Source organism: Thunnus maccoyii, chromosome 12 (genome assembly GCF_910596095.1).
Source record: "Thunnus maccoyii chromosome 12, fThuMac1.1, whole genome shotgun sequence".
Classification (NCBI taxonomy): domain Eukaryota; kingdom Metazoa; phylum Chordata; class Actinopteri; order Scombriformes; family Scombridae; genus Thunnus; species Thunnus maccoyii.
The window spans coordinates 28,337,985-28,354,899 of record NC_056544.1 but is presented as its reverse complement, the minus strand read 5'-3'; the positions used below and the strand labels follow the sequence as shown (position 1 = coordinate 28,354,899).

Genomic DNA, 16,915 nt, shown 5'->3' with positions numbered 1-16,915 from the left:
ATAGTGAGTTAATGGCGACCTGAGCAGAGAATGAAGTCACACTCCCCTGTGTGTGTTGTTGTTTGAGCTTCTCTGTTCTTTGTTTTGATAGCCGGCCCGGCCGCATGTGTGAGTCCCTCCATGTCCATTTCTAAGATGGAGGCCATGTTACAAATTTTCTCAAATAAAAGATAAACAGTAAACTGAAATATGTTTATGAAAACATTTGAGGCGAGAAATGGGTAATGCAGTACCAGAATCTTGATCCATATTTAATCAGCACTGCCTCATTTGACAGTTTGATCTGAGTTTCCTAAGCTGTCAGTTCAAGGACCGCTTTCCTTTTTTTTCTCCAACTTTATTGAGTGAACGACACGCACATTTGTTTTGGTCTGACATGTTGGTGCTATAATGCGACATCTAAATTGGCTATTTTATATTTGCTAAAAGGTCAATTATTACTGTGGATGTAAAAAAAGGGTGTGTTTGGGTGTTTTTTATGAGACAGCTTGTAATTACAAAATAAGTGAAGTCAGGGAAATTGTCATCTAAAATGAGAAATTATCGATAGCAATATAATCTTAGAGATAGGATAAAATTATAACTACATCACATTTTATCCTCACATTCCCAAATTTTATTTACCTGCTGAAAGCTGATGTGAATAAAATTTGTAAACTGGAAATTCTTTAATTTTAATTGATTTATTGAACAGGACAGTGTGCAGTATTAAGCATAAATGATGCACTGCACCAGATTTAGCTTGAATTTAATTTGCATCTGTAGTCCATCTTCCCATCTTTCCCATGTGGCCTGAATGCAGCATCGGTGTTACAGGGTGTCACTTCTATGAGCAAACTGACACAGTATGATATTGTATATATTTGAATCTCTCTTTATTGATATTGTTTGAAGCTGCCAAAGGCTCAGTGAAGTTTTTACATGTCTTCCTGCAGTGAACATCACAGCAGGTTAACAAGTGAAATCTGAAAACTGATGCATGACACAAGAGGGCCCCTTCATCCTGCTGACCAGGGATGTAATGGAGGTTAAAGCTCCTCAACTCAGTTTGTCTACAGTTTTAGTGAAGAACATGTTTTCAGGACGATAAGATGCTGGTATGAAATTGCTACAGGTCATTAGGAATGAATATTTTAAGTGCAAGTGCAGCAAATTATACTAGTGGGTTTAAATTGGCTATTTTATATTTGCTAAAAAAAAAGAGTGTTCAGGCTTATTTTCCACAAATTTTTGTTTGTGCCACCAGCTACTAAAATTCACTTTACCAGGGTGTGTTTGGGTGGTATTTATGAGAAAGTTTCTCTTTACAAAGATGCTTTTGTGTAAAATAAATTGTCTTGACATTGATTAATTAAACTTAGATCCTTTACTGGTATAATGAGAAGTCATTACAGTCTCCAGTTTAACTGCAGAACCAAATAATCTGATGAATTCATGTCCTGTGGGATTCAGAACTGCAACAACATAACTTACTTTTTGTATTCTTTAAATCTAACATTAGAATATATCTTCTAGTTAATTATCTTAAAACAGTGCTTAATTAAAAATACCAAAATGACTTATGTCAAATATTATTTAATTACATTTTGGGGGTTCTATTATTTTACAATATTTTTCCATGTCTTCATTCTTTATCTGTTGTGTTTGAAATGTTTTTGAGTTGGATTTTAGGAAAATACAGGAATTCATAGAAATGAGGAGCCTTCTGTAGATTTCTTCCAAATTCCCAAGATTACTCTGTCACCAGAAAGCAGGTGACCAGTGTTTTCAAATGAGACATGAATTTCATTGTGAATAAAGGGTTAAACACACAGTATCTCTCTCAAACAGCTCCTCTTCTTGGAATGAATCTGCTTGATAACTCCTCCCTCTTCTTCTCTCAAAACCAACAAGCTCCACTCTGTCAACATATTTCCTTGTTCCCTCCCCTTCAGATCTACAGTTTGAAGATGGGTGTAACCAACATGTGGTGAAGTGCAAGAGCGGCCAGTCTCCTTTTACTGCAGAAACACATGCTATTTAGATCAGAGCTCAAACTAGTTATATTTCTAATGAAGTGAAACTCAGACCGTCATTGCCACTGAGAGCTGAAATGGCGCAGCAAGGAGCTCAGCTGGACCAGGAAACAATCTCTTGTTCGATCTGTCTGGATCTACTGAAGGATCCGGTGACTATTCCCTGTGGACACAGCTACTGCATGAGCTGTATTAAAACACACTGGAATGGAAAGGATCAGAGGAAGATCTACAGCTGCCCTCAGTGCAGACAGACCTTCACACCGAGGCCTGTCCTGGTAAAAAGCACCATGTTAGCAGATTTAGTGGAGCAACTGAAGAAGACTGGACTCCAAGCTGCTCCTGCTGATCACTGCTATGCTGGACCTGAAGATGTGGCCTGTGATGTCTGCACTGAGAGGAAGCTGAGAGCTCTCAAGTCCTGTCTGGTGTGTCTGGTTTCTTATTGTGAGAAACACCTCCAACCTCATTATGAATCTGTTGCATTTGAAAAACACAAGCTGGTCGACCCCTTGGAGAAGCTCCAGGAGAACATCTGCTGTCGTCATGGTGAGGTGATGAAGATGTTCTGCCGTACTGATCAGCAGAGTATCTGTTATCTCTGCTCTGTGGATGAACATAAAGGCCACGACACAGTCTCAGCTGCAGCAGAAAGGACTGAGAGGCAGAGAGAGCTCGAGGTGAGTCGACAAAACATCCATCAGAGAATCCAGGACAGAGAGGAAGATGTGAAGCTGCTTCAACAGGAGGTGGATGCCGTCAGTTGCTCTGCTGATAAAGCAGTGGAGGACAGTGAGAAGATCTTCACTGAGCTGATCCGTCTCATCCAGAAAAGAAGCTCTGATGTGAAGCAGCAGATCAGATCCCAGCAGGAAACTGAAGTGAGTCGAGTCAAAGAGCTTCAGGAGAAGCTGGAGCAGGACATCACTGAGCTGAAGAGGAAAGACGCTGAACTGAAGCAGTTCTCACACACAGAGGATCACAACCAGTTTCTACACAACTACCCCTCACTGTCACAACTCAGTGCATCTATAGACTCATCCAGCATCAATATCCATCCTCTGAGATACTTTGAGGATGTGACAGCAGCTGTGTCAAAACTCAGAGATAAATTACAGGACATCCTGAGGGAGAAATGGACAAACATCTCATTGGCAGGGACTGAAGTGGATGTTTTACTGTCACAACCAGAACCCAAGACCAGAGCTGAGTTCTTAAAATATTCATGTGAAATCACACTGGATCCAAACACAGCGAATACAAAAATGTTATTATCTGAGGGGAACAGAAAAACAAAACTAAAGAGTCAACAACAATCGTATTCTAGTCACCCAGACAGATTCACTGTATGGCGTCAGGTCCTGAGTAGAGAGAGTCTGACTGGACGTTGTTACTGGGAGGTGGAGTGGAGCGGGGGAGGAGTTTATGTAGCAGTCGCATACAAGAATATCAGCAGAGCAGGAGACTCAAATGAATGTAAATTTGGACACAATGACAAATCTTGGGCTTTGAGATGTTACCCTAAAAGTTATACATTTTGGTTCAACAAAGTCTCAACTCCTGTCTCAGGTCCTGGTTCCTCCAGAGTAGGAGTGTACCTGGATCACAGTGCAGGTATTCTGTCCTTCTACAGCGTCTCTGAAACCATGACTCTCCTCCACAGAGTCCAGACCACATTCACTCAGCCTCTCTATGCTGGACTTTGGCTTTGTTATTTAAGAGACACAGCTGAGTTCTGTAAACTCAAATAGACAGAAGTCATTTTAGTCTTAATGTGTCAGATTCTGTGTTGTAAATCTTCATTTTGTTTGTCTCCATTGTTTCTGAGAGCTCGTTGCTGTGGTGTTTCTGAACTGCACAGAGATCAGCTGTCAATCAAACTGAGATTGTCAACACTTTTTTTCTCTTCTTTATTTTTTTCTGATGATGTTTTGTGTTTCACCAAATTCTGCTTTTCTGTGTATTTTTATCCATGGAGGCTATCACTGCTCATGACAATTTTTTTAACCTTTACTCACATTTCTTGATATGAAAATGTAAACTTCTCTTTGTTCTAAATGTTAGTTTAATATTTGTATTGATATATTTGCATGTTGTCGATCATTTAGTCAATAAAGTAGATTTGTTAGGCGGGCTGGAAAATCTGGTAAAATAGTAAGAATTAATTTCTTTAAATTTGGATGTGAAGACGTTTTGTTGAGTCCTGACTGTGTAGTTGTGAATAGGAGGATATTTCATTCATGTTTGAGTTGATTTTCATGAAGATGAAAGTTCAGAATGAGGCTGTCATGTTGGTTCAGTGTTTAGCTCTGTCACCTCACAGTCAGACGCTTCTGGGTTGTAAAGTTTTAATCCAGACATGATTAAAACTTCTTGTGACTCATTTTGTCTGTTGTGTAATCTCTCAATCCACAAAACTGCCTGCTGTGCTGAAGAGTTTCTGTTATTTATGCTTAATAAGCAACAAACAAATGCATCTAAAACTGTCATGATTCGTGTTTCTGACAACTGTGATTGATTTATTGCACCATCACACGTGAAGTTACTCCACCTTTTCTAGTGCAGAGGTAATTTAGGAATCATTTCATCATAATACTAACACACAAATGAAAAGCGGCATTCAGTCTATATATGTATGTATGTATATGTACTTTTTTTTCAACAACATCAACAGCAAATGAAATGCGTGTAAGCTCTATCAGGTCCAGTCATGATATTATTTAATCATGAAATAAATTAATCATTATTTACATCTGGTTTTAAGTATTTCCTTGTTGGTCAATCAGATTTCAACATGTCTATAGTCTCAAATCTCAGATTCCCAAGTTTTATTTACAACCTGAAAACTGATGTGACTGCACACAAACACTGCAGCTCCAACTGTAACTATCCCTGTCATGTTTGAATTAAGTGCACAGCAGCTGATCTGTTTTCTCTGGAAGATTTGTGTTTTAGTGCCACATCATCACATTTGATTTGTTGTTGCTGATCATATTCTGGTTCCTAAATGAAAAGTTGAGTCAATAACAAGCTGCCAGAATGTTTAATAAAAGAAGTGAATTTAGCTTTGAGCTTCTACAATAAGATTTAATGAAAGCAGAGTTTGGTATTTATGGACTTTATAGTCTTGTAGTTTTTTTAGCTGCAACGCTGCCATCTGCTGGACGTAGGTACAAAATGTTGTGCTGTATCCAACATAATACAGGGCAGCTATGATTCTGACCTACTATCTACTCATAGATTGTATTTCTGTTATGAGTCTATATCAGGACAAACATTGTGTGATTGCTGTCAGCACCTTATATACTGTATATGTGTATCCCTGCATCCATCCAGCTGTCCATCATATCACAGCTGTTATATTCCACAGTGAGTGTACTCTGGGTTATGACTTATAGTCTGAGGACACTTACACTGATGAGTTGAACTGTGCAGAGATGAACGGTGACTAAGTCTGCTTTAAAATAAATTGAACCTCTTTATATATGTAATCTGTAACTCTGTTGGCTTCATTGCTCTGTGAAGATGAAAGCTTTCTGCCTTTCAAAGAATGTTGAGGACTGTGCAAACAAGATGGAGGACAGGTAGGATGATAGAGTCACAGTGATATGCAGCTTTATGTTTGTAGTGTTAACCTTTGCTGCTTCAGCGTCCGTGATCGGGAAGCACAGAGGAGACGTTGTGTAATATTCCAGGGCCGAAGTCACCACTGACTTCGGGGTTTAACTCCCTCCACTATTATCAACAGGTGAAAAGCAAGAAACAGGAACTTGGCTTCAATCTTGAGGAGTTGCAGCATTTATTCGCTGACAAAACAGCTCATATTGTACATACACTATATTGTGTGTATTGTGTATTACAGATAGACAGACCTTTAACCTTTAATAATTGATGATTATAGTTAAATAATAATTAATTGTGATAATAAAATGTTTTTCATATTAAATGAATGCGCTGTTCTTCATTTTCAAATACTCAGTTGGTGCATAAAGTAATGCTACAGCATTTTATTGTATTGTCGGTTCATTTGCAGCTGAGTGACCATAACGCATTATGTCTATTTTGTAAATGAAAGCACTTTAGTAAGTTTTCCTCAGGATGTACTGTGGATAGTAAAATCTGTTCTCATTATTAGAAATATCAGTGTCACAGAGCCAACAGCAAGCACGCCAAAAGTAGTTAGACTGACCAGCAGATGTCGCACTGTGTGAACCCTCTCAATATGTTTATACACTCAATGTCTCAAAAAATACATAGAAATGTGGAGATGTTGACAGCTAGACAAAAACAAAATAAAGCAAAACAGATGGGCATCTATATAGAGGCGTTTATGCAGTGAATAATCTACAGAGACAGTGAGCATCATATGAAACCTCAACTATTGTGCAGTAAATCTGTTAAGTATAAATGTAGTCTGCTTAAGTAGACATGAAAACTGGGAGGTTCTTTTTACTTGAACATATGCGGTAGGATGAATCTCTTACCAGTCTGCAGAATTATACTGAGTGTGTTTTGGCTCCTTGTGATCACAGCTGATGGAGGCAACAGTCCAGTGAGATCTTGAGTCTAACTGATACTACCAAACAGATTTTATTTAAATAGATGAAGAACAATACAAATACTACAGCTGAGGGTCTGTTTCCAACCAACAGCAGAATGTTAGCTGTCAGGTTAACCTGCCGAACATCTCAGAAAAAGATACAAAATGGAGCAAAAACAATCAAAAAGGAGGGAAGAGATCAGCCTGCTTTGGGAAAACGAGGTGGGCTGAGCTGCTGAATTTGGCACCGCCCAGCAAAGTTCGCGCCAACAGTCCTCTTTTACGTCCGCAGACACGCTTTAAAAGAAGAAGCTCTCGGAAATTTTTCTCACATTCGACTTTAACTTGTTTAAAGGAAGAGCGTAAAAATGAGTGGTAGAGGCAAAGGCGGTAAGGGACTCGGTAAAGGAGGCGCTAAGCGTCACCGTAAAGTCCTCCGTGATAACATCCAGGGAATCACCAAGCCCGCCATCCGCCGTCTGGCTCGCCGTGGCGGTGTGAAGCGTATCTCCGGTCTGATCTACGAAGAGACCCGCGGAGTGTTGAAGGTGTTCCTGGAGAATGTGATCCGTGATGCCGTCACCTACACCGAGCATGCCAAGAGAAAGACCGTGACTGCCATGGATGTGGTTTATGCTCTGAAGAGGCAGGGACGCACTCTGTACGGCTTCGGAGGTTAAACGTGATCCTGACCTGCTGATCTCCAAACACAAAGGCTCTTTTAAGAGCCACCCACCTCTTCTCAAGAGCTGTCCTGTTGTGTATTAATAATTATACATGAATATGCTATTATGTTATATACAAGCTGATCTGTATTTAAACGATTCGGACGTTTCCTATAACGTGACTTCTGACTCATGAAGAGTGCAGGTTGTAAGCATTAGGACATTGATATGGACATTAACTGATGCTTTAAACATGTATAAAGCAACCATGTTGTGAAAACACTGTTCTTTCTCTCAAAACAAATTTGGGTGGTTGTGAGATAATTAATGGGATTAGAAAGAAGTTCAGCTACCTACATTTACTTCTGGATTTAAGATGATCTTTCCTTCTGTTACAAGAGAGAGGGGGAAAAAAGAAGAAACCAGTGTTTAAACCTTCAATGAATTGTATTTAATAAATTTAAGGTTAGGGAATAACCTGACATCCATGTTGAGGAGTAAAAGCACAATATTTACATGATAAACACAATAGTAGCATAAAAGGAACATGGTAAAGAAAAGGAAGTACCTCAAAATTGTGAGAGTACAACATGAATGCATTTACTTTAATGTAGTGTAGCTTTCCATCACTGAGAATGGGGCTAGAAGTCATATATATATCATATATTAGTATATTATAAATAAACATAACAAGCTAATCTGTGTATAAAATAATTTGAACACTTCCTGCAATTTGTGTTAAAAACTCCAGCTCACAATAAAGATAAAACACAGTTTATAAGCATTAATGGTTATTATTATCATTTACTGATGCTTTGTACATCATTTATAAGAAAGACTGTTATTCTTTTATGTTGGGTCCAACATGGGAGAATCAGTAAAACTCATATCAACATCATTTTTGAAAGGTATTGTTATTTCAGAGGGAATAGCACACAAACTGTGGATTAAAGATTGATTAAATAAATCCATGGATTATTTTAATGTTTTATCATAGATCAGTAAAACATATCAGCTTGTGGAATGCTAAATCTAAATACAATATGTTTATTTCTCTATAGTTATGGATTTTTGGACAGTATATTATATTATAAACAGTGGAGACTCTTCAGATGAGGTGGGCAGCTCTCCAAGTAAAAAGGCGGTCAGATTGTTCATTAAAGGTTGGGCGGTGTTTGTGTTGCGCATGCTCAGTGTCACTCACAAGAATTCAACCAATCCTGTATGAGCAACGGCGTAGTGAAGTTTGCATCAAATGGATATATAGAGGCCGTTTGGCGCTGTTGGAGGTATTCGTTTGAGAAAATCCAGCGAACTAACCATGCCTGATCCAGTTAAGGCCCCGAAGAAAGGCTCCAAGAAGGCCGTGTCTAAAGCCACCAAGACCGGCAAGAAGAAGAGAAAGACCAGGAAGGAGAGCTACGCCATCTACGTGTACAAGGTGCTGAAGCAGGTCCACCCCGACACTGGCATCTCCTCCAAGGCCATGGGCATCATGAACTCCTTTGTGGGGGACATCTTTGAGCGCATCGCCGGTGAGGCTTCCCGCCTTGCTCACTACAACAAGCGCTCCACCATCACCTCCAGGGAGATCCAGACCGCCGTCCGCCTGCTGCTGCCTGGTGAGCTGGCCAAACACGCCGTGTCTGAGGGCACCAAGGCTGTCACCAAGTACACCAGCTCCAAGTAAATCTGCTGTTTGTACCAACAACTCAAAGGTCCTTTTCAGGACCACCCACACCTTCAACTGAGAGCTTGATTCCTTCAAAATGTGTGTTCAGTTTTCTTTGACTGTAAATCGTGATTGTGTTGTCATACTAAACCGTTTCTTGTAGCGAGTTAAAGAACGAAGAAGCATATTATCATATTAAGCATTGTGAGAATTTGTCGGTACAACTGTCGTCTCTTATAAATGTCATTGAGAGGCTCGACCGTGAATTCTTAAGCGTTAAAAAGTCCTATGAATCTACCTGTGAATTCTCCCAATGACCACAGTAACGAGGACCAATGAAAGCACAAAGGAGCGACTGACTTTCATTCTCTACCGGAGTCCATTGAACTAAATATGGCTGCACTGTATGCTTTGGCCACAAGGCGTCGCTACTGCTGCACTAAAACTTGCATTTAACTTCAGCGGTTGTCCTGACATGGACAAATCACAATAATCCATGTTGTTTTTTTGTTTTTTTTACATCACAATGAATATACAATAAATACGTTGATACTAAGTGACTGATTTTCTACCTCAAACTAGATTTACCGACTGAAATGTTTTCATTTAAGAAGCAAATGTTCCCTTACATATATCAGTTCACATGTTTAATACACAGTTTAGATTATATAAATAAATAGTAATAATAATGATACAATATAAAGTAATGTGCTTGGTTCACAATGAGCATGCAGTCACAGTAGCCACATCAACAGCTGACCTGCAGGGTCAAATGATGTCATGACAAAGATAGAAGCTGGAAAGTATTTTGATGATGAGGCCATATATCATATCAGGCTCAAATCCAGGCAGCAGCTTCTGTCGGATATAAAAATCTGAAAAATACCTGTGATGGTTCAATAAATCAATCACAGTTGTCTGAAACACTAATCACAACAGTTTTAGATGCATTTCTTTGTTGCCAATTAAGCATAAATAACAAAAACTCTTCAGCACAGCAGGCAGTTTTGTGGATTGACAGATTACACCCTAGACAAAATGAGTCACAAGAAGTTTTAATCAAGTCTGGATTCAAATTTTACAACCCAGAAGCGTCTGACTGTGAGGTGACAGAGCTAAACACTGAACCAACATGGCAGCCTCATTCTGAACTTTCATCTTCATGAAAATCAACTTAAAAGATAATTATTCAGGCCTGTTGCTTTTAACAATCTCAGTTTGTTAAAAGCAACAAGTGATAGAAAACTCTGCTCATTTCTCTGTGATGAAGCTGTTTTAGTGAAGAAAGCTGAAAGTACAGAGACTGACTCACAAACGTTCTTCTGCTCTGAACATGAACTCTGTACTTTGTGGTGTTTCAGGAGGAAAACTGCCTCAAATAAACTCTCATATTAGTTTCACATTTTCTCCAGAAGCTTTGAATGAGATCCTGAAATAAAGACAGAAGAAAATACTTTGTTCATTCTTGAAAGAAAACTGCTTTATTTATTCTGTAAAGCTTCAGATTGTTCACACATCCAATCAGTAAAGTCTGTTAAATGACTCTTGTTCAATGATTTCATGTTCAGATTCACTTCATCCACACAATCAGTTAGTTTAACCCAGAATGTCAGCTATGTACAACAACATAATAAATGATCTCCTTATTGATTATTATCATTATAATTACAGCTTTATAACATATTGCTTTATAAATTTACGAAGTGATGAGAACAAAATATCTACAATAAATTGAAGTCTGGTGTTTTCTCTGTTTAAGGTGCTGAAGTGGAAGAGAAACAACAACAAACACATCAATGCAAACATTAAGCTAAGATTTAGAACAAAGAGAAGTTCACATTTTCATCTGAAGAAATGTCAGTAAAGGTTAAAAACATCGTCATGAGCAGTGATAGCCTCCATAGGTCAAAATAAACAGGAAAAAGTGAGATTTAAAGAAACTCAAAACATCAACAGTAAAACTAATGAAGAGAAAAAAAAGTGTTGACAATCAAAGTCTAATTGACAGCTGATCTCTGTGCAGTTCAGAAACACCACAGCAACGAGCTCTCAGAAACAATGGAGACAAACAAAATGAAGAATTACAACAGAATCTCACACACTAAGTCTTAAATGACTTTGGTCTATTTGAGTTTACAGAACTCAGCTGTGTCTCCAAACTGACCAAACCAAAGTCCAGCATAGAGAGGCTGAGTGAATGTGGTCTGGACTCTGTGGAGGAGAGTCATGGTTTCAGAGACGCTGTAGAAGGACAGAATACCTGCACTGTGATCCAGGTATACTCCTAGTCTGGAGGAACAAGGATCTGAGACACGAGTTGCGATGTTGTTGAACCAAAAGTCATAAATGTTATTGCCACATCTTGAAGCCCAAGATTTGTCATTGCGTCCAAATTCACATTCATCAAACCTCCCTGCTCTGCTGATATTCTTGTATGCGACTGCTACATAAACTCCTCCCCCTCTACTTTCCACCTCCCAGTAACAACGTCCAGTCAGACTCTCTCTACTCAGGACCTGACACGTATCAATGAATCTGTCTGGGTGACTAGAATAAGAAAGTGGACTTGTTAGTTTTGCTTTTCTGTTCCCCTCAGATAATAACAAACGTGTGTTTGCTGTGTTTGGATCCAGTGTGATTTCACATGAATATTTAAAGAACTCAGCTCTGGTCTTGGGTTCTTCTTCTGACAGTAAAACATCCACTTCAGTCACTGTCAGTGAGATGTTAGTCCATTTCTCCATCAGGATGTCCTGTAGTTTATCTCTGAGCTCTGACACAGCTGCTGTCACATCCTCAAAGTAGATCAAGTAGCTCATGCTGGATGAGTCTATAGATGCACTGAGTTGTGACAGTGAGGGGTAGTTGTGTAGAAACTCAGTGTGATCCTCTGTGTGTGAGAGCTGCTTCAGTTCAGCGTCTTTCCTCTTCAGCTCAGTGATCTCCTGCTCCAGCTTCTCCTGAAGCTCTTTGACTCGACTCACTTCAGTTTCCTGCTGGGATCTGATCTGCTGCTTCACATCAGAGCTTCTTTTCTGGATGAGACGGATCAGCTCAGTGAAGATCTTCTCACTGTCCTCCACTGCTTTATCAGCAGAGCGACTGATGTCTTCCACCTCTTGTTGAAACAGCGTCATATCTTCCTCTTTGTCCTGGATTCTCTGCTGGATTTGTTGCTGACTCACCTCGAGCTCTCTCTGCCTCTCAGTCCTTTCTGCTGCAGCTGAGACTGTGTCGTGGCCTTTATGTTCATCCACAGAGCAGAGATAACAGATACTCTGCTGATCAGTACGGCAGAACATCTTCATCACCTCATCATGACGAGAGCAGATGTTCTCCTGGAGCTTCTTGGAGGGGTCGACCAGCTTGTGTTTTTTGAATGTAGGTGATTCATAATGAGGTTGGAGGTGTTTCTCACAGTAAGAAGCCAGACACACCAGACAGGACTTGAGGGCTTTCAGCTTCCTCCCAGTGCAGACATCACAGGCCACATCTTCAGGTCCAGCATAGCAGTGATCAGCAGGAGCAGCTTGGAGTCCAGTCTTCTTCAGCTCCTCCACTATATCTGCTAACATGGTGTTTTTCACCAGGACAGGCCTCGGTGTGAAGGTCTGTCTGCACTGAGGGCAGCTGTAGATTTTCTTCTCATCCTCTCCATCCCAGAAACCTTTAATACAGCTCATGCAGTAGCTGTGTCCACAGGGAATAGTCACCGGATCCTTCGGTAGATCCAGACAGATCGAACAAAAGATTGTTTCCTGGTCCAGCTGAGCTCCTTGCTGCGCCATTTCAGCTCTCAGTGACAACGACTGTCTGAGATTTTCTTTCTGAGAAGTGAAACTAGTTTGAGCTTTGATCTAAACAGCATGTGTTTCTGCAGTGAATGGAGGCTGCAGCTCTTTTACATGTTGGTTACACCCATCTTCAAACTGTAGATCTGAAGGGGATGGAATAAGGAAATATGTGGACAGACTGGAGCTTGTTGTGTTTGAGAGCAGGAAGAAGAGGGAGGAGTTATCAAGCTATGATTCATTGCAGGACGAGGAGCGGTTTGAGATATTGTGTGTTTAACCCTTTATTAATAACAAAGGTCATGTCTCATTTGAAAACACTGATCACCTGCTTTCTGGTATATATATATATATATATGTATGTATGTATGTATGTGTGTGTGTGTGTGTGTGTGTGTGTGTGTGTGTGTATATACATATACATATATATATATATATATATATATATATATATATATATATATATATATATATATATATATATATATATATATATATATATATATATATATATATATATATATATATATATATATATATATATATATATATATATATATATATATATATATCAGTCAATTAAGGAGGAAACCGCACTGGTGACACCAATTAACCAGAGAACTACTAAAAACAGCTTCATTATCTAAATAAACTGGTCAGTTTCTTCTTTAACTTAGATGCAAACACATAACACTAAACTGCAGCTTCATCACTTTTCTGAGCAGCTGTGGTCCTCACTCTTCCCCTCTGACTTCTACTGTGCAGGTTAAGTGACACTGCCCACCAGAAGACACCCTTTCAACATTTATCACATGGACTTTCACATAATTGATTAAATTAAGCATTATATCAAATATGATGTAATTTGATCCGATCTCAGAGATTATATAATCAGTGATTTCTCACTTTTGATGACAGTTTTAGATTTTGCCATCCCTGACTTCACTTATATTGTCATTAAAACCTTTCAGTTTTAGCTGCCACTTGAAAATACCATTAATGCGAATATATTGGAGTGAAGCGTAGCCTAGCAGGCTCTGTAACCACAATTAAATTTCAAGTTAAAATTGTATGTTTATGACAGCACCAAAACATGATACAGAGCAAATTGGAATCGATGCATAAAAATAATATAAAATGTTGATGGTGTAAAGACAGCAGAGGAACCAGCACTTTAGTGAGAGTGATGTGGCTCTGAAAAGAGCCGTTGTTGGTTAGTGGAGCAGCAGACAGTTTAAGCTCTCTCTCCGCGGATACGACGGGCCAGCTGGATGTCTTTGGGCATGATGGTGACCCTCTTGGCGTGGATGGCGCACAGATTGGTGTCCTCGAACAGGCCGACCAAGTAAGCCTCGCTGGCCTCCTGCAGAGCCATGACAGCGGAGCTCTGGAAGCGCAGGTCGGTCTTGAAATCCTGAGCGATTTCTCTGACCAGGCGCTGGAAGGGCAGCTTGCGGATCAGCAGCTCGGTAGATTTCTGGTAGCGACGGATCTCTCTGAGAGCCACGGTACCGGGCCTGTAACGGTGAGGCTTCTTGACGCCGCCGGTGGCCGGGGCGCTCTTACGGGCAGCCTTGGTGGCCAGCTGCTTTCTGGGGGCTTTGCCTCCGGTAGATTTACGGGCGGTCTGCTTGGTTCTTGCCATCTCTTCTTCGTTCTCTGATCAGGAGAAAATAGTAGCGAGAAGTGGAGACACGCTGCTCTTAAAGTGTCGGAGCGGCTGTGTAAGTGTGACGCTGCTTCAGACCTCCGGGTCCTGATTGGTGAGCGGCTCCTCCTGGAGCTCAGCACCGCCTACAGGAGTCTGAACCTCCGCTGCTTATTGGACATGAGTCGTTTGAAAAAGTCCGCCAAAATGAGAGCGAGTCTCCTTCTGCTGCTGTACTGGAAGCTTCCCGCTTCGTGGACATATAAAGGAGGGTTTGGTGCCTTTGCTCCACAGATTCTTGAGAACAGACTCTAGAAAGTGACCGTAATTATGAGTGGACGCGGCAAAACCGGAGGCAAAGCCCGTGCTAAGGCAAAGACCCGCTCTTCTCGTGCCGGGCTCCAGTTCCCAGTCGGCCGTGTTCACAGGCTGCTGCGCAAAGGCAACTATGCGGAGCGTGTGGGTGCCGGCGCCCCCGTCTACCTGGCGGCTGTGCTGGAGTACCTGACCGCTGAGATCCTGGAGCTCGCTGGAAACGCTGCTCGCGACAACAAGAAGACCAGGATCATCCCCCGTCACCTGCAGCTGGCTGTCCGCAACGACGAGGAGCTCAACAAACTGCTGGGCGGAGTAACCATCGCTCAGGGAGGCGTGCTGCCCAACATCCAGGCTGTCCTGCTGCCCAAGAAGACCGAGAAGCCCGCCAAGAAGTAAACCTGGTGCCCGGCTGACTGCTGGAAACCAAGCAAAGGCTCTTTTAAGAGCCACACACTCCTGATAAAGAACACAGATCCTCATATCTCTATCATACACTGTAGTTAAGACACGAATTATGTACATAATAATGTATCCAACATATTGATATTCAGTGTTACAATATATGATAACTGCATTCAAATCATAATGGCTGTTCGTTGTGTTGCCAAGAATATCAGCATTTAAAAGAAGATAATCTAGTCTTTAGTTGTAGTAATTTATAACAATGGTTGTCTATATATTAACCTATATGAATTGTACACTATTTTAAACTGATTGAACTAATTATCATAAATATTAACCTGTGGAATACATTTACAGTTCAATGTCATCCTAAGAGATTTGCTGTATTTGGTGCTACTCAGTGCAGACCATGACACAGACTGAGTTAACAGAATATGCAGGATCCAGTAACATTTTCCCCCAACTGGCCCACTTGGCCAATAAATCAGTTTTTTTAGCCTGACAGCCAAAAATGAGATTAACTCTTTTTTTCCTGCCATAATTTTGGTGATTTATTCTGTGTTTCACATATTCATAATACATGAAACAGTGAAGTTCCCTTTAGATTTGGTTTGGTTTTTCTTTAGTTATGGATATGTAATGTTGATATATTACACAAATATGCAAAATATTTAAGTTTATAATTGAGTGGATGAGAACAGGAAATGATTTTTAGAAGAATGGCTATTTCATATTTGAAATTATATTTCTAAAAACATGACTATGAATTGATACCATATTTATAACTGCAGTCACCATTTTTACATATAACTGCCTATTAAAGGAGGTACTGAGAGGATCAAATGAGCTCCTTCTCCCACTAATCTGACTTCATTTTCATATTTTATCTTTAACATAAGTTTACTTTGCTGAATAAAAAGGCCACCGTGTTATCAATTAGTGTGAAAACACTATATAGTTAAAACATATTATAATTCGGATCATGCTCTTAGATAAAGATGTGTGGCTCTGAAAAGAGCCTTTGATCAGGTTGAGATGTTGAGACTGATGACAGCTCACTTCTTCTTGGGTGCTGCCTTCTTGGCTTTGGGTTTGGCCACCTTCTTTGCGGGGGCTTTCTTGGCTGCAGGGGCCTTTTTGGCCACTTTCTTGGGGCTCTTAGCGGCCTTCTTGGGGCTCTTGGCTGCTTTCTTGGCCGCTGTGGGCTTCTTGACCTTCTTGGGGGATTTCTTAGCAGCTGCTGTCTTCTTGGCTGCCGCTGTCTTGGGCTTCTTAGCCGCTGCGGGTTTCTTGGCGGCGGGCTTCTTGGCTTTAGGAGCGGCTTTCTTTACGGGCTTCTTGACCTTGGTTTCAACCTTCTTGTTCATCTTGAAGGAGCCGGAGGCCCCGGTCCCCTTGGTCTGGACCAGAGTCCCCTTGGCCACCAGGCTCTTGATGGCGGTCTTGACGCGGGCCTTGTTCTTCTCCACATCGTAACCTCCGGCAGCCAGAGCCTTCTTGAGGGCGGCTGCAGACACGCCGCTTCGCTCCTTGGATGCGGCCACAGCCTTAACAATGAGCTCGCTGACGCTGGGGCCAGTCTTCTTCGGCTTGGAAACCTTCTTCTTGGCGGCTTTAGCCGGGGCGGCGGCGGGAGCTGGAGCTACTTCTGCCATTATATCTTTTAAGTTCTAGTCCGATACGAGACAATCAGAGTCTGAGTAGACTGATGGAAAGTCAGAGGCAGGAGGCTGCACTTAAACACACCATGAGAACCGTGGAGACTCAGTCCAGCTGCTGCCTCCTCTGTGCAGTGTGAATGTCTGACACTTGTGTTTTCTCTTAGTGATAAAAGAGTGAAAAATGAGTGTGTGACAAGTGCTAA

General features: G+C 40.9%; 7 protein-coding genes across 7 annotated transcripts; 4 read left to right on the top strand and 3 right to left on the bottom strand.

Annotated features, from left to right (window-relative positions):
* Window positions 1-1,980: 1,980 nt before the first annotated feature.
* Window positions 1,981-3,887, top strand: LOC121909253 (tripartite motif-containing protein 16-like). The gene has a single exon (XM_042429723.1). It carries the CDS (start codon window positions 2,093-2,095, stop codon window positions 3,764-3,766), a length of 1,674 nt encoding a protein of 557 aa, XP_042285657.1. The 5' UTR covers window positions 1,981-2,092; the 3' UTR covers window positions 3,767-3,887.
* Window positions 3,888-6,905: 3,018 nt separating this feature from the next.
* Window positions 6,906-7,288, top strand: LOC121909277 (histone H4). The gene has a single exon (XM_042429747.1). It carries the CDS (start codon window positions 6,924-6,926, stop codon window positions 7,233-7,235), a length of 312 nt encoding a protein of 103 aa, XP_042285681.1. The 5' UTR covers window positions 6,906-6,923; the 3' UTR covers window positions 7,236-7,288.
* A 1,238-nt stretch (window positions 7,289-8,526) lies between these two features.
* Window positions 8,527-9,448, top strand: LOC121909272 (histone H2B 3-like). The gene has a single exon (XM_042429742.1). It carries the CDS (start codon window positions 8,542-8,544, stop codon window positions 8,908-8,910), a length of 369 nt encoding a protein of 122 aa, XP_042285676.1. The 5' UTR covers window positions 8,527-8,541; the 3' UTR covers window positions 8,911-9,448.
* A 1,472-nt stretch (window positions 9,449-10,920) lies between these two features.
* LOC121909254 (tripartite motif-containing protein 16-like) lies at window positions 10,921-12,829 on the bottom strand. Its single transcript, XM_042429724.1, has one exon. The coding sequence runs from the start codon at window positions 12,678-12,680 to the stop codon at window positions 11,016-11,018; it is 1,665 nt and encodes a 554-aa protein (XP_042285658.1). The 5' UTR covers window positions 12,681-12,829; the 3' UTR covers window positions 10,921-11,015.
* A 1,041-nt stretch (window positions 12,830-13,870) lies between these two features.
* LOC121909261 (histone H3) lies at window positions 13,871-14,365 on the bottom strand. The gene has a single exon (XM_042429730.1). The coding sequence runs from the start codon at window positions 14,326-14,328 to the stop codon at window positions 13,918-13,920; it is 411 nt and encodes a 136-aa protein (XP_042285664.1). The 5' UTR covers window positions 14,329-14,365; the 3' UTR covers window positions 13,871-13,917.
* A 26-nt stretch (window positions 14,366-14,391) lies between these two features.
* LOC121909264 (histone H2A-like) lies at window positions 14,392-15,272 on the top strand. Its single transcript, XM_042429733.1, has one exon. It carries the CDS (start codon window positions 14,662-14,664, stop codon window positions 15,043-15,045), a length of 384 nt encoding a protein of 127 aa, XP_042285667.1. The 5' UTR covers window positions 14,392-14,661; the 3' UTR covers window positions 15,046-15,272.
* A 780-nt stretch (window positions 15,273-16,052) lies between these two features.
* Window positions 16,053-16,737, bottom strand: LOC121909259 (histone H1-like). Its single transcript, XM_042429728.1, has one exon. It carries the CDS (start codon window positions 16,704-16,706, stop codon window positions 16,107-16,109), a length of 600 nt encoding a protein of 199 aa, XP_042285662.1. The 5' UTR covers window positions 16,707-16,737; the 3' UTR covers window positions 16,053-16,106.
* Window positions 16,738-16,915: the final 178 nt, after the last annotated feature.

Bases quoted from the DNA above. Each gene is read 5' to 3' on its own strand.
- LOC121909264 (XM_042429733.1), top strand. From the start codon at position 14,662: ATGAGTGGACGCGGCAAAACCGGAGGCAAAGCCCGTGCTAAGGCAAAG.
- LOC121909277 (XM_042429747.1), top strand. From the start codon at position 6,924: ATGAGTGGTAGAGGCAAAGGCGGTAAGGGACTCGGTAAAGGAGGCGCT.
- LOC121909254 (XM_042429724.1), bottom strand. From the start codon at position 12,680: ATGGCGCAGCAAGGAGCTCAGCTGGACCAGGAAACAATCTTTTGTTCG.
- LOC121909261 (XM_042429730.1), bottom strand. From the start codon at position 14,328: ATGGCAAGAACCAAGCAGACCGCCCGTAAATCTACCGGAGGCAAAGCC.
- LOC121909272 (XM_042429742.1), top strand. From the start codon at position 8,542: ATGCCTGATCCAGTTAAGGCCCCGAAGAAAGGCTCCAAGAAGGCCGTG.
- LOC121909253 (XM_042429723.1), top strand. From the start codon at position 2,093: ATGGCGCAGCAAGGAGCTCAGCTGGACCAGGAAACAATCTCTTGTTCG.
- LOC121909259 (XM_042429728.1), bottom strand. From the start codon at position 16,706: ATGGCAGAAGTAGCTCCAGCTCCCGCCGCCGCCCCGGCTAAAGCCGCC.